The following is a 15,873-nucleotide window of genomic DNA, read 5'->3' on the forward strand; positions in this document are numbered from 1 at the left end:
ACACCCAGTAATTTACACACAAAGACAACATGGGTGAGCTCTGGTAGCAAATAAATATTTGGGGGCCATACTGTCTTTACCTAATACAATTTCATAGCTTTATATATATTCTACTTAAAATCAGCCTCAAGTGCTGTCACCCAAAACCTTGACTTACCTAGTTTCACTCTGAATGAAATAGTAATACCTGACAGCATCTGCTTTTTTTTTCCTTGTAAATGTAGGTGAACTGTAAAGACCTTGTAAGATCTTAATAGATGTAATTTGGGTTATACAATTTAAAAAGGGGGAAAAAATGAAAGAAGATATTAGTGCTGTGCATAGTTCAAGATCTGAGGAAATCCACCCTGGAATTAACTTATTGCTTTATTACCCTTCATATGCATTTTTTTTTCAATAAAACACATTCTTCCTGCCATGAGCTTGATCTCAAGCAATGCATGGACTCACTACTGCACATACAAAGTCACACACTTTACACCTCTGGTTTGCAAAGCAATATATAAAGCACATAGAATCAAAGAAGTGTCAGCTGTGAAACTTTAAAGTATTTTTATTTCTAGCACAGACTCATCATTGGGGAATTCAATTACTTTGTGCCTAGAGCTAAAATCCTTATAAAATTTTAGAAATTATTTGGTTATAGCATGGTCAAAGAACTCATTATAAAAGAACACAATTGTTTGCAATTTCCAAGACAAAATAAAATATTGAACAGAACAGTTTTCCACTGTAGGATTGCTAGTTCATTTAAGAACACCATTGAATTTATTCTTGACTTTCAATCAGCTATACTGGATTCGTAAAAAGGTGCTTTAAAAAGTGAGATTTACATGTTTTTTTATCAGAGCTGGAATAGCTAATATTATCCCTCCAAACAAAGGAGGGGCACTGAAATTCTGGAATGAAGATTCAGGGCAAATGGTGACAAATTGCTGCCTTCTCATCTGTGGCTGTGAGACGCTATTTAACCATCCCCATGTGACATTTATGTGGGCACAGTAGCAGAGTTTTTCTGCACTGCTGAGCTGAGAGAGGAGTTACTGCCTCTTGCAGTGAAAGGACAGGACCAAAGGAGAAGGGGAAAATGAACCAGTTGGTGGCTCCAACTGGAGTTTTCCAGCACGTGGAGTACCAAGGAGTCAGACGTACAATCCCATGAAAGCCACAGGCACACCCTTAGCCATCCACACCCCACAGAGCTGCTGTTGGGGAGCAAGCTGCACTTCTGGCAAGCATATGGGACAGCCAAGCTATAACCAAAGCCACCTTCTGCAAAAGCACAAACCATCCTTACTGCGGTGACGATCTCCATCTGCAGCACACAGCTGAGTCATCCCCGTTATCCCCAGCAGATGGCAAAGGCAGGAATTTGTTACTGTACTTAAAGCAATCCTTCCCTTCCCTCCAAGGCTCCTTACATTTGGCACCTGCCTGGGCTCCCAGGGAGCTGTGCCCACCCACAGATCCCAGGCCCAGCTCCTCCATGCTGAGCATTCCACACACAGCAACATTCCCTGGGAGTGCCAAGGAGCAGAGGCAGTGCCAACACAGGAGGCACTTTGCACAAAGCATGTTTATTAGCTGTGACACAGAACACAGCATTTGCAAAGAGCTAAGGAAGAAGACAGCTGCTGTGGCTCCTCTAATTACCTCTCCCCAGACATCAACAGCAATTTACAATTTGGATGATGTTGCTGGAACTAAGTATGATCTAGATCCACACACAAGCTCTCCTCCTCACTTTTATAGGCCATGTGTTATATGAGAATTACAACTATTCAAACTGTTTCTATGAGTTAGGTTATCTCCTGCAAGGCTTTTTATTGCACATTTTCCTTTTGCTACTGGAAGATATGGAATGTGCTGTAGACAGTAATCAGATAATCACATCTTGTTACGAGGACAAGCCAGCAGGATTTGCTATTAGGAACTCTCTAATCTATCACATCAAAACAAAGAACATTTGAGATGTTTGGTAAAAATTATGCTCCTTACCACATTTCACAACAAAGGTAAGAAATAAAAATTTTAAATAGTCAGTATATAGAGCAGGTAGAACATTAGCCTCACATATATCCAAATTAAATTCCGAGTTACTCTACTCCTACAGCATCTTGAAATATTTACTGTGTTCATCTCCTGCTGTTTTGCTGCTAACAAAAATTTAAAAGAATACACAGGAAGTCTGACAAATTAAAACATCATCAAGATTAATTGCACAAAGAGGATAAAACATTTCAAACAGTTGCACCCTTGAAAGATCAAAAGCTTTCCTCCCCTGCCAGTAGTTCTGAACAGCTTTATGGGCAAAAAAAATCAGAAGTAAAGACAAAACTGAAAATGTATGCAGGCACATGAAACTGCAAAGACTCAGTAGATATTCTAAGCCCAATAGTATAAGTGGGTTAAGAAGTAGTAAAAAAAAATCACACAGAGAGAATTAAGCAGAAAATCTTTAACCTGAGGATGAGTATCCATGCTTTATGTGTACCTGCAAACGCTGAGAATAAATATGGTGTTGACTTAGAAACTCAATTACCTGGGAATTTGCTAATGTTTTGTATGATAAAATAAGCACAACCCTCTATGATATTTTAGACTCATGCCAGACAAGCACCTCCTCAGTGTCATGTCCTGCTCCCCTCAGATGTGCAGCATGCATTTTGTGGCTCTATGGCTACACAGTCGAGTGATTTTTCTCAATTCAAGCTGTGAGTGAAACGAGGGGATGAGACTCACCCGTGTTTCTCTGGACTCTCCTCTGACAAGATTTCACTGCTGCTCTCATCAATGGGATGGACACGAGCAATATATTCTCCACTCTGCTGGTAAAACTTGTACACAGCCACTTGAACCACACATTGATCACTGTTGCTCCTCAGCCAAGGGCTCAGGATGGTCGGGCTCGGCCTCTCTGATGCGTTGAGAAACAGAAAAGAACCTGGAACAGAGGATGCAACAAGAAAGCTTTAACAATTAGAAAAACCTCAAGGCCTCCTAGATTACAGATAAATAATTTCAAGTTTTATGTCTCAGCTCATTCTGCAGCCCTGCCATACCTCATTTGCCATCTAGTTTGGAAAGCGTGCCCATTTTCTATTAAACCTATTAAGATTAAAGCAACACTTCAAGTCACCTCTGAATGGTCCAAAATAAAAATTATATTTAGATTTAACTCCCAGAAGACAAAAGCCCACAGAGGTGATTAAGGAGTTTTAGCTTTAGATTCTTGTCTTTAACCTCTCAGAGCTGGTTCAGACCCAAGTATATTAGCATTGGTTCTGCTGGATCCTGATTTGACAGCTCTGGTACATACATATTTAATTTTAACACTTTATACTGTATCTAGTCCTCTCACCCAAATAAGGAACACAAATTCAATAGCTTTTCTTTTGCTCTTCTATAAACAGAAGACTGCAGCAGTTTTAAGTCTAATATTAGAGACAGGATAAAGGTCTGACACAGTTTCATTTCTTCAGCAATTCATCCTAATGTATTAATTTTATATGCAGCTAATCCACATTAAACATTTCATTATTATCCACTACATTGACTCCCTTGGCCTAATTCTATTTCAATACAATCTGAGGCTTATCCAGTGGGACAGAGGTAATGTATTTTCATCCCATTGCTGCTCATTTCAGGTGAGTCAAATGACTCCCTTTCGGCAGCTGACTAATTTATCAATTTGTCCACAGAACAAGCACACTGGGGCCTGTAGCTGGCAAATGAAAGGGACTGACCCTCAGAGCAAGAAAATCATGATATTCCACAAATTCTAGCAAGACTGGTTAGGAAATGAAATCTCATTGTCTTCATTACCTGGAGCATGCATTAATACAGCCTGTCTGTTAATACTGAAAACATGCAGGTCTGATGAAGAGTAATTCCATTGAGAGAGAAATTAAGGCTCAACAGGGCTGTAATTAAAGCTTATTTTCAAATGTGCATGAATTTCAGCCAGAGCAGAAGCTTGTGTTTGAAAATGCCAAGGTTGCAGCTTCAGAGAAATTATCTCCTACACCATTGAGCATGGCTCATGTGATGTCCAGACTGTCTAAGGAATACTATTGAGGAGCTACAAATGGATCCTTCTCCTTTTCACCTCAGTGGGTGAAAAGCAGGAGGTGGAGCAGGAGGTGCAAAGCAGCCACTCTGAGCTCCTGCAGCAGAGTTCACCTCCTTCCATGAGGCCTCTGGTGAATGAACTGTCCTTATTTGATTGTCCTCAATTCTCTCACTGAACTGAGAGTCAAGAGCTCAGATTTTAACAGCTCACAGTAAGGTGCTGGTTTGGAACACAAGAACTGCACTTGTGTTCACTGATGGCCCCTCTGAAAAAGTCTGATTTGGCAAATCATCTCAGGTCACACAAAGGGTAATAAAGGAAGGGCTACAAATGAAAACTGGATTCCTATCAAACACTGTTTCCCTCACATACATACATTTATCATACACAGCATTTTTGATATATTTGTCAAAAACAGTGTTTTTTACATTTACACCACATTAATGACATCTAAAACTAGAAAACATCTGTACTGAAAGAAACATTAAGAAATACATAAAGTACAGCCTGCTCAGATGTCAAGATTTTCAAACAGAAGAGAGTGAAATGCAGTCACAGCTTTTTTGTCTTAATAACAAGATTCCTATATCTAAATAATAGACTTTAATACAGTTGCTAATGGAATTGTTTGATGAATTTAAACAAAGGTTTTGTCAGTCATTTTTGTTGGTCAGTAAAAGAGAAAAAACCCCAACAACACAAAATCCAGCTACATGTATCATCCTTCCCTGTCTCTCCCTTTTGTTGCAAACAAAAGAGAATTAGAGCAGTAAATCTTGTGGCTTTAATTTTACCATCCCCATAAGAACAATGAAATCTCTGACATGAAAGGGAGCAGAGAGATTTCTGCTGGTGGCAGGAAGACACTAAGTGTTGTAATAATTGCTGATGGTAACTTGCCAGGTGCAAGAGACATTTGCACATCTTACTGCCTTGCTACAGGGAGTCAGATTTTAAAAATAACAAACAAAGGCAGCTCTCATTCCTTCTTTTCTTGCAGTAGTTCTAAATCAAGGGAGCTGCCAAGGATAGTTCCTCTCATGCCCTGACTTGAGGTCAGGTTTGAATCATCAATGAAGTCCAGTAGTAGGCCAGGGTGGCTGCTACAGCAAATTTGTGAGTCACAAATCTCCTTTGTTCTGACTTCTTTATTCCTACTCTCTGTCTGCAGGGCTCACACTGTGCAGTTGCAGCTTATAACTCATCACATGGCCAGTTGTACCTACTGGTGTATATTGCTAAAAGGAGCACAGTTTTGCCATGGTGGGGTTATCCCAGCACACTCTGCCAGGATGCTGTTCCCAGGAGGAACCAGCTGCTGTGAAGTGGGAATCACTGCAGAAATCATGGCAGGGGCACAGCTCCACAATGGATTACACTGTGCTGGCCTCACCACCAACACAGTCTGGTCAGAAATGTCCTCCCAGTGCATCCTTTTGGGAAGATCACCTACCCAGGCAAAGACTAGAGCTAAAAGAGATTATATTTTTTATAATATATACATGTTTCTTTTAAGAGGAGGGAATAAATACAACTTCGTTCTTGCTTTTGAAAGCTCAGCTACCTCATGGGTGACTTCCTTGTCTGCAGCAGCATTCTCTTTCTGCTCTTACTGCTCTTTTAGTTTGGAAGTGCCAAGCAAGGAACTATCAGAGCATCACTTAGCTCTGGTGTTATGGGAACAGTTTCCCAAGTTGAAATGGAGGTACTTACTTTAATACCACAGACATTTTCTTATACAGCAGAATTTGAAGATTCTGGGATTAAGCCATAGCACCCACAAAGGAATAATTAATGAATCTGATGTAAGAAATGATAGATTTTGAACAGAAATCCCTATGCTTCTCCCTTCCCTCAAAAGCACAATCTCTCAGGCACTGCCTGACACTGTATCCTGAGATGCTCCCCCACAGGATCAACATGACCACCATTTCCAGGATCAGCCTAGAGACTGCTCCTTGGAGTTCAGGGATCACCTGGAGATCGATTCCACATCCCTGCCAAGGGATACAAGAACATTGTATTTCACAGCAAGAGACTTTCTCAGCAAAACCAGAAGCTACCTGTTCACCTGTATTTCCCCACAGTGGGAGTCCACGTGGCATGCTCTGAGATAATTCTGTAGGCTGCACGACTCTAAGGTTCCAGCTAGAATTTCCTTGCAATTATTTTCTCCTATTGGCTTGCAGCTCTAATAAGGCTCTTGGGATCCCCCTGGGTGAATAGCTAGAAAAAGCACTGCAGCTTCCACCAAACTTCTGCTGCTACTTAGATACCAGGGGACATAAGCTGAGATGAAAGGTGCCATCATGGTTCATGCTGCCAGTGTGACATTCTGCTGCTCAGGACTCTGGAGGGTCTGTTATTTATCACAAAGATCTTCACCAATGAGTCACTGCAGGACTCTTTTTGCTACAGGTTTTAAATTGGACCCTAGCTGCACAATGTGATGCTGATCTTGAAGAGATGCAGTTAAAATAATGAAATTGTAACTAGATATACACCCACACAGCCAGGCACTTAGCACTTCTGGGTTCCTGAGCACATTCATTATCATCACACAGAAGCCAAGGTTTGCAGAGGGAACAGCAGTCAGTATTTTGCCCCCAATATACCCATGTGTTACATGACACAAAAACTACTAGCTGATACTGCTCTGTGGTGTTCCAGAAAGTGCTGGTCTAAATGCAAATACTTCATTTTTCATATTCCCTCTAAACACTCACATACTGTGTGACAAACTTACCAATAATATTCAGCTTCTAATGATAATTTTTCCCTGCCTATTTTAAATAGCTGCAGTCATAAGGCAGTGGTGTTACTCATCCTCATATGTTGTGTCTGATAACATCTCTGGCAACTTGCTGTCACTTCAGACAAACACACATGAAAAGATATTTATGCTTTAAGCACAGTAGATTATTGCAGTTGACATAAAAGGAATATTACAAGACAAATTAATATATCCTGCATGAAAAATCGCTGTTGATCCCTTGGAAACTTGTTTACAACATTTTAACATTCATGTCACACAAGGGGAAGGATGGTTTATCAGCTTAGTAGCAAGATGTTTTTGAGGTGATGAAGACAGCTTCAAGTTCCGCTGTTCAGGACTAATAAGGGAACGGATTATTTACAAACAAAAAAAATTGATGTTAAAGTACTATGCAGGCACACTATGAACAAAGCACCTGTTCAAAAAAAGTTTTCAAATGAAGAAATACAAACTGGAAAGCCTACTTCTTAAACCCATATCAGCAACAAAGCCCATTCCCACAATCCCTGGCCCACATCCTTATCTGATGTGGATGCACAAACTACTTGAAACTCATGCCAGGGAATGCTGAAGCAACCTTGAGATGCTCTCAACACAGAGCCATTCCTCTGGTAATGCCATTCCTGAAGGTAAACTTGGAATCCTATTGCAAGCCCCTTGAAAAGCTGGTAATCTGCAGCTGCCCAACAGCTCTGAATGCACCCTGCTAACTGCTCATATCCTAAATCCTTCCTGGTCAGTCCTGGGGGAAAAGCAGGGACAGAGCCAGGTCAGGCTCTTCTGCTCAACAACCTCATGATGCTCATCAAGGTCAGTGCAACTCCATTGCATCCTTGGGCCTTTCTGAGCCAGCAGCCCAGGAAAAACGTGTGGAGCCCAAAAAGATAGCAGCCTGAGAAGTCACATTGGGAAATAGGGGTCCTCAGCAAAGTTTTCACCTCAGAAAATAGCAAACAGCTCTTCTGGGACAAATACATTGAGGCAATTCCTCAGCTTGCAGCTGAAGTCTAGGATTTCCAGCATGTGGTGGGCTTAACCTAAATGAAGAGCAGCTCTGTGGAGAAGGACCAGGGAGCTTCAGTGGATGACAAGTTGACTGTGAGCCAGCAGTGTGTCCTTGCAGCCAGGAGGGACCATGGGATCCTGGAACACATTGGGAAGTGTGGCCAGCAGGGCAATGGAGCTGATCCTGCCCCTCTGCTTGGCCCTAGTGAGGCCACACCTGCAGTTCTGTGTCCAGTTCTGGGCTCCTTAGTACAAGACAGACACGGAGCTGATAGAGAGTGTGAGCAGAGGCCACAAAGATGGTGAGGGGTTTTCTCTCTCTTGTGAGAAGAGACTGCAGGATCTGGGCCTGTCTAGTGTGGAGAGGAGAATACTGAGAGAGGATCTCATCAATGCATGTAAATATCTCAAGGTGCCAAGGGGATGGTGCCAGGCTCTGTTCAGTGGTGCCCAGACATGAGGAGCAGAGTCTGTAAACTGAAACACAAGAAGTCCCACCTCAGCATGAGGAGGAATTTCTTTACACTGAGGGTGGCAGAGCCCTGGCACAGCTGCCCAGGGGGGCTGTGGAGTCTCCCTCCCTGCAGACATTCAGAGCCCACCTGGACACGTCCTGTGCCACCTGCTCCAGGTGACCCTGCCCTGGCAGAGGGGCTGCAATGGGTGATTTCCTCAGATCCCTTCCAACCCTGACAATTCTGTGATTCTGTGAAAAGCGAGACTCAAAATACAGCTAGGCTGCCTTAATCTGATCACACTTATAAAGCAGCAATTTAACAATCTTTGCAAAACTGATAGATTGTTATTCTGAACATAAACTCCATCTTTCTACTAAAAGGATTTTATTACTTTTCACGTACAAGTTCAATACTCTACCAGATTAAATTAGAGCTGTAAAAACTATTAACAGTCAACGTCTGTTGGGGACTGTACAGTAGAAAAAAATTATTTAAATCAAGTTTTATAGTCTTTAGAGATGCTGACTGGAGAGAACATTTCCACTAGTATCACAAAACATCCCGCAGAGCTGGTCTTTGCATTCTTCATTTCACACTTGACTTTCAAATTAACTATTCAAGCAAAACTCTCGTAGCAGGAGCTCAATAGTTGGCAAAAGCCATGAAAGAACTGGGCACTACCTGAGTGACAACATTAAAGAAAATATTCTGTTATACTTTTTTCTGGGCTTATATATACAGATTTTCTAATTGCCTCATCAAGGCTCCAAAATGTGCTGAATGTGAAGAATGTGAATGGTCTCCAGTGCTGAGTGCAATATGACTGCATAAGCATCAGAAGATTTGCAACCTGCTATACTTGCCTTGGACTTATAATTCATGGAGGTAACGGCCTTTGAATTATTACGAAATTTGGAGCTGAACAATTCTTAACCATATAATTATGGTAATTGGATGATATCTTACCTCTCTGGGAGTCGATCAGAGTTCTGCCATTAGCTGAAATAGAACAAGGATTTCACTTCTAATACCGAGCAGGAGTGTGAGCACATTTCTCTGGATGATGCAAGAGCAATTCAGAAGCTCTAATGAATTCATACTAACTCTGGTGGGCATGTCATACATTTTACAAATGGACAAATTAGGGCAGACATTAAACAACTGCAAACAGCATGCAGCCAAGATTGGTATCGGAGCTGAGATCTGGAAGTCAAAACTCTTTAAAATTATCTTCTATTTCAAGTGTTTTTCATTTCTTAAGTATAAAGGGGAAGGCCAATAATCCATCAAAGCAAAATAAAGTAAAATTTTGTCCTGTTACTAAGGTATCAAGCAAATTTGATTTGCCCCAAATGATTTCTTCTAAATTCAATGGCTTCACTCATAGATAATCTTGTCCCTCAAACAACTAGTGTTCACTGCCACCCTTGGGAACTGCAGCAGTGTTACAGAAATGTGACTTGAAGCTAGGAAAGACAGGAGTCCTTCATTTTCTCACGCTCCAGTCCCAGAAATTTTCTTTATTATTTTAACTATTCTCTTGGAGGCAACCTTGAAGCCTTACATACAGAGGGAGGAGTCTCTCAGCAGTGACCGTCACACGATTCTTTCACAGATTTCCCCTGTCACTTCCCTATGCTCAGATGCAGGACTTGAGCTGCAATCCAAATGAATACCCCCTAAAGATTTATTACTATTTATCAGTTTAAACTACAATAATCCCTAACATAGTCATATGGAAAAACTGGAGTTCATCACAGTACTCTTTAGACAAACAACAATAAAAGATGTTTTTCTCACAAAGCAGTTTAGTTCCAGTTTTTCAAAAGGCAAGTCAGATGGAAGAAGAAGAAGAAAAACAATTAAAAGCTCCAGGTATTGCCTTCTGTAACAAGAGCTAGAGCCAGATGCTGTTACAGCCCAATTCCTAAATGACTCAGCAACGTTTGCTCCCAGCTAAAAAGCACTGAACTGAAAAAAAGTAGTTAGTTAATTAAAAACTTAAAATTCAATGCTGAAATTAAAATCTTTCCTTGAGAATGACAGAAGAGTCTTTAAATAATTCTGCCTTGCACAGCTGATTAACCAACATGCATCTTCTCTTTTGCTGCTGACAGAGGCGAACAGCAAGCTGCTTTTGAGACGCCTGTTCTGAGACGAGAGGATGGGAGAATTTTCTGTCACCGTGAGCAAGACAGACCTAAAGGGAAAGCTGAGAGGAAGCTGGTCCTGTCAGTAAAAACAGAGAGGCAGAATGCCTGTTCAGGATCTCAGTGTGTGCAGTAGTTAAGGGGAGGGTGTGAAAGGAAGTCTAGTGCTGTGCCTCTAGTTGCTGTTTTGCCCTCGAGTGTGCTTATTCGATTACACTCAGGAGGCTGGAAGCTCAAAAATTAAATTCAGCAATACTGTGACGCACCAAGTACCTGAATAGAAATGTGCCTGGAACAGAACTGCAGTTCAGTGATGTCAGAGACCACGTTAAATAAGTAGTTAGCACTGCAGGTTAGTCCTCTGAAGAACTAGAAAGCCACAAGAGAAGGCACCTAATTAAATCTCTGTGGCGTAGCCCTCCTCCTTCTGCATTCTCTGTCAGGATTAAACTCATCACACAGAAGCTGCCATTATGTCAGCTTTACGTGCACAAGAGTCATAACTCAGACCATTGGAGAACTATGACACTGGTCCACAGATAACATAAATAAGATAAATCATGACAAGATGATGCATTTTAATGTCCCGTACATTTCAATTTGTTGTTGTCATCATCTTCTCCATATACATGCATGTACATCCATGCACACAGTGCCAGCAGTCTATTAGCTGGCCAGCTGTCACTGTAGGTAGTGGGAAATGTGATGATCCTATCCAGAGCTTGTTAAATGCCTCATAGCATAAAGCATCTGTCACCAAATCCCTTCTCATCCTCAGGTTCATCCTCTTCCTTCATCTCTAGTCCACACCACTTCTATCCACACACCTGTCAGTAACTCAGGTATCATTCTGCATGCCAGTTTTGCTTGGCAGACCCCTCTTCACTCATCTTTTAGCCCTAGAGGTTCCTCATACTTTCTCTGCTTTCCTAAGTCATCATTGAAAGGATGAAAAGGGAGGAAAGTGCCTTGGCATGGCAGTTAGAGGATGGAAAGAGATGCAGATGGCAGAAACCTTTTGAGGACCCTCTGCTCTACTGTGAAAGCTATCCTGGCTGCTGGTTTTCCTTCTGCTCACTCAAAAGCCCCACTTGACATTCACATGTAAGAAAAAAAGCAAGCTTCAATCACATACCTGTTGTCAATGAGCAGACAAGTGAGGGGACAATGACCTTTCCTCTAGGCGTGACACAGAATTTCTCTGAATGTTGATAGACATGCTGAAAAATGCTGAGGTAAGCAATGACAGAAGAGGCTTCCACCAGCTTACACAGTTTCTGTTCCCTGTGCCTTCAATAATTTATGTGTTCTCCAATAATGCAGTTAAATTTCACATTTAGATAGCATTTTAGAAATTCAAAACATTGCAGAAAAATTAAATGATTAAACCTCAGGACACTAAAGATCCCTTTTCCAAATTGGAAAAGACAATATGAAAGTGAGGGGCTTGCCTCATAATGTGGTAAAATCAGGCATCACACAGAATTTGTAGTCTAAACTGCTCAATTGCTAATAATCTTATTTATGATGGCAACATTTATTTGAAAGAGCTAGTTTAATTTGCTTCTTGCTGTTAACTCTTGAATTAAAACTCTACCTAATCCACCTTTCCTGTGAAATAAAACAGATTCTCCTTTCTATTCCAGAGACAGGTGAAGGTGGGACTGTGGTTCAGATGAAGGCCACATGTCCTGGTGGGATGAGATCTCAGCAGACTGGACTCCAGCTGTCTGCTCTCCGTTCTGGCCTCTCAAAGACCTTCCAGCACAAAGAAGCAAACAGCCTATCCACTGCAGTCACTGTTTTAAAATGGGATCACTGAACCAGAGGAACTGGAAGGTTCCATAGGTCTCCATCCAGCATCCTGCCCTGAGCAGAACCATCACTGACACTAGGCGAGGGCAGTTACAACTTTGCTCAGCCAGCTCTCAAAAGCCTCCAGGCATGGAGATTTGCCAGCCTCTCTGGGCAACCTGCTCCAGCACTGCACCCTGCTCCTGGTGAGTCTGTGAAATACAACCTGGACCTCCCAAATGGGAAGCTGCTGCCACCACCTATTGTATCCTCTGCTACGGTGAAGAAGTATTTGGCTTTACCTTCTCTGTCTCTCTGCTGGGTGGTTGTGGCCATCTCCAGCTCACGTCTCCCCAGCCTAAGCCAGCCCAGCTCTCTGAGGGTGAACATCCTGCAGGCCCTGAAAATACCCAGCCCCACTGGGCCCTGACAGTTTCCCCACATCCCCCTTGACCTGGGAAGGGGAGCCAAGGCCAGACACAGCAATCCAGGTGTGGCCTCACCACCACTGACCAGTCCAGACTAAGCAACTTTTCCCACATGGATGTCTCCCTCCTATCTTATTTTGGATGGCTGCCTACCCTACTTGTTAAGGGTTGGGTCCTCCACAACCTGCAGGTCCTTCTTCAGCAGGACTACTCAAGGCCACCACTTCCCTGGGGAATGGGATACTTCACCAGCAAATCCTGGTGCAAGAGCAGAGCTTATTACTTCTGATGGCTCCACAAGGCTCCTGTTAAGCCATTCCTCAAATTTACTAAGGCCCCTCTGGAGCAAAATTTTGCCATTCACTACATCAGCAGAGCATCCTCTCCTTTCAGTGGAGGATCACCTACAAATTTGACCGGTGTCTCATTTTCTAGGTCATGGCTGAGAATATTGAGCACTACCAGCCCCAGTTCTGACTCTCCCAATCCATGCTGCCCTTTCCTTGAACCCATGCTGTTACATGCTGAGGTCTGTAAAGGCAAAGAAATTCACTGAAATTCACGTTCCCAGTATGATCCATCAATAAAAATGCTTCAACGTGTACCGAGGAAGACTAATGGATTATTTGAAACACTTCATTCCCCCACAGGGCCTAGGAGACTCATTGAAGGCCAGAGCTCTTTACAGAGAGTACCTCAGAAAGTCACTGCACCAGAGTCCAGGAGAATGAGGGAAAGGACAGCTGGCAGCTACAAAGAGACAGACAGTGACAGCAGCACACATGGAAACAAAGAGGAGCTTCAGTCATGTCAACAGCAACCACTGAAGCACAAGTAGCTCAAAATGTTTTTGCTACAATGACAAACCATAATTTCTGTTCCTTGTCTCCTCAGTTGGCTTTTCTTATTGTGATTGCACTGCGATTCACTTGAAAACTACATTTCTGCTGAGGAAGAGCCATTTTTTCTTTACTTGTTCTGCAAACTGCCTATCACAATTTTGGGCTCTGAATACTGTGAACTGACTGAAATAATAAGGACACTACTTTTTCCAGCAGTGAAAGTGCTGGGAAAAGTCTCCACTCTTCATGCAAGCAAATACCCATGGGGCTTCAATGTTGGTTTCACATGAGTACAAATTGTAGAAGTTCAAGCTCTCGATGCACATTATGGATGAAAGACTGTACAGCTCTGTTGCTCTAAAAACAAAAAGCATGGCCACAGGGGATCTGCCCACTGAACAGGGCATGCCAATCATCTCACATGTTGCAATCCTACCTTCAGCATGACTTACAAATCAATCCTTTGTCTCAAGAGAGAAATGTTTATCTTAAAAAACAAGTTTTGACAGCACAAAGCCTAACTATAATGGAGGAATGGTACATGAAATTTAACTAAACAGGACTAACCATGACACATCACTTTTGATACATGATACATGACTTTACATAACCATGATACATGACTTTTCTTCTTCCAGAAAGAATACTTAAATGTCTGAAATGTCACCACAGAACTAACTAAGCATTTCTACCTCAAAAAACAAACTGCCACATAGATTGTCAGGGGAAAGGTAGGTCAAGGTGTATCTGCAAAGACATACAAAGCTCTTGCAACCAACTACATTCACTTTTCAGGCTTACTGAAACTATCTAATGAGAAAAAAATCAACTAGTCAGACTTATCATTCTGCTGGCATCCTGAACAAATTACCTTTAGCTCATTGACATTCTAATTTTCTAGAAACAGGCATAGTTATGCTAGAAAGGTTATGACTTGTGTATTTATCTTCATTACAATTATTCTATGCTCTTTTCACTTCCACAAGATATAGCATAAATGAGAAATCCTATTTTATTTGGTTTTTGCTAGCTGCAGAATGTAAGAATTACTGTCTTATTAAAAGACTATTTCTCCACTCTAGTTTTAGTCTGGAGATAACAGAACAAGGAATGGATGGCAGGGTGAATTGGAAATGGATTGTGGCTCACCACATGGATTTTACACAGCCCAGAATGACAGTCTCAAGAGTTTAGAAGCTGGCTCTACCCAACAGAGAAATTGCAGCTGATGGTTCCAGTGAGTCCCCACCACAAAGCCATTACCATTATCAGTACCACAGTGAGCCATCTCAGTGGTAAGCTGGTGTAAATGAAACTTTTGTGGTTCCTGCACTGCAGACACAGCATGGATTTTGACCTCAGTGCTGCCTCATTATATCTGCACTAAGCCAAAATTGCCCTCCAGTGCTTATATCTGTGGAGCAAAACCCCAGTGAATGTTACTGCAGGATGGCAAGTGCAGGAGGGACAGAAGTGATTCAGGAGCCCTGGCATATGAGTGGGGACAGCTTGTCTTAACACAACCATCCTCATCCTCCACTTCCCACCCTGGTGACAGATGACTTTGCTGCTAGTGGAGAACAAGTGGAAACACTTCATTTCACAAGTGATGCATTATGGGAACCAGTGCAGTATTTTATGCAACATGGCACAGATAGAATTCAAAAGTAAGCAGAGTGAATTTAAGGTACTTCTGGGAAACCACTCATGTTGTTCTTAAATTCACAATGGTCACTGGTGTTCTACAGGACAGCAAGGAAAGATGCTTAGGCCTCAGTTTTAATAAGGCTGCTTTTAAAAGGCTTTTTAAAAGCCCATACTGCAAAACACCATAGTAATAAGGGAGGAGAGTTCTTACCTGTTACTTTTTATACTTTTACATCATTCACATAATTTGCCTCCATTTTATGTTTCACCTGCAGGTCACTTTTCTTTTCATGATTGTGCTGCCTTCCTTTCCTAATTGGAGGCATTAGCACAAGGCTGCCAAATCTTGTGGCAAGGGATGTTATTTAAAAACCAGACAAGATTCAGCTTTCTTTGACTTCAAACAAAACCTTATGACCACCTGTCAAATGATCCAAGGTTCATCAGACCCATGTTTTTTTGAAAGCATCACTTGAGGCCTTAAATCAGGCTGGCAGCCTTTTTTTAAGGGTGGAAAATAAACTCTCCTAGGAATAAGCTAGTGGAGGCAGCAGACATGTGAGCTGTAACACAACAGTGAAGAGCAGAGAATTCTCCTATTTCCAATGACATCCAGCCACACAGGATTTACTGCTATGGCTTTTCAATAACCCAAGTCCTACACAGAGTGAATGTGCTATAGACTGTTATGAAGTGGTTGG

The 15,873-nt window shown here is 41.9% G+C and overlaps 1 protein-coding gene across 2 annotated transcripts in view; it reads right to left on the reverse strand.

Annotated features, from left to right (window-relative positions):
- Positions 1–15,873, reverse strand: part of ALK (ALK receptor tyrosine kinase) — a 306,734-nt gene that overhangs the window by 162,636 nt on the left and 128,225 nt on the right. For both annotated transcript variants that reach the window (XM_058020712.1, XM_058020710.1), the window contains exon 4: positions 2,743–2,944. In XM_058020712.1, the coding sequence (XP_057876695.1) occupies positions 2,743–2,944 (202 nt within the window). The remainder of the gene's footprint in view (positions 1–2,742; positions 2,945–15,873) is intronic.

Source organism: Melospiza georgiana, chromosome 3 (genome assembly GCF_028018845.1).
Source record: "Melospiza georgiana isolate bMelGeo1 chromosome 3, bMelGeo1.pri, whole genome shotgun sequence".
Taxonomy (NCBI): Eukaryota; Metazoa; Chordata; class Aves; order Passeriformes; family Passerellidae; genus Melospiza; species Melospiza georgiana.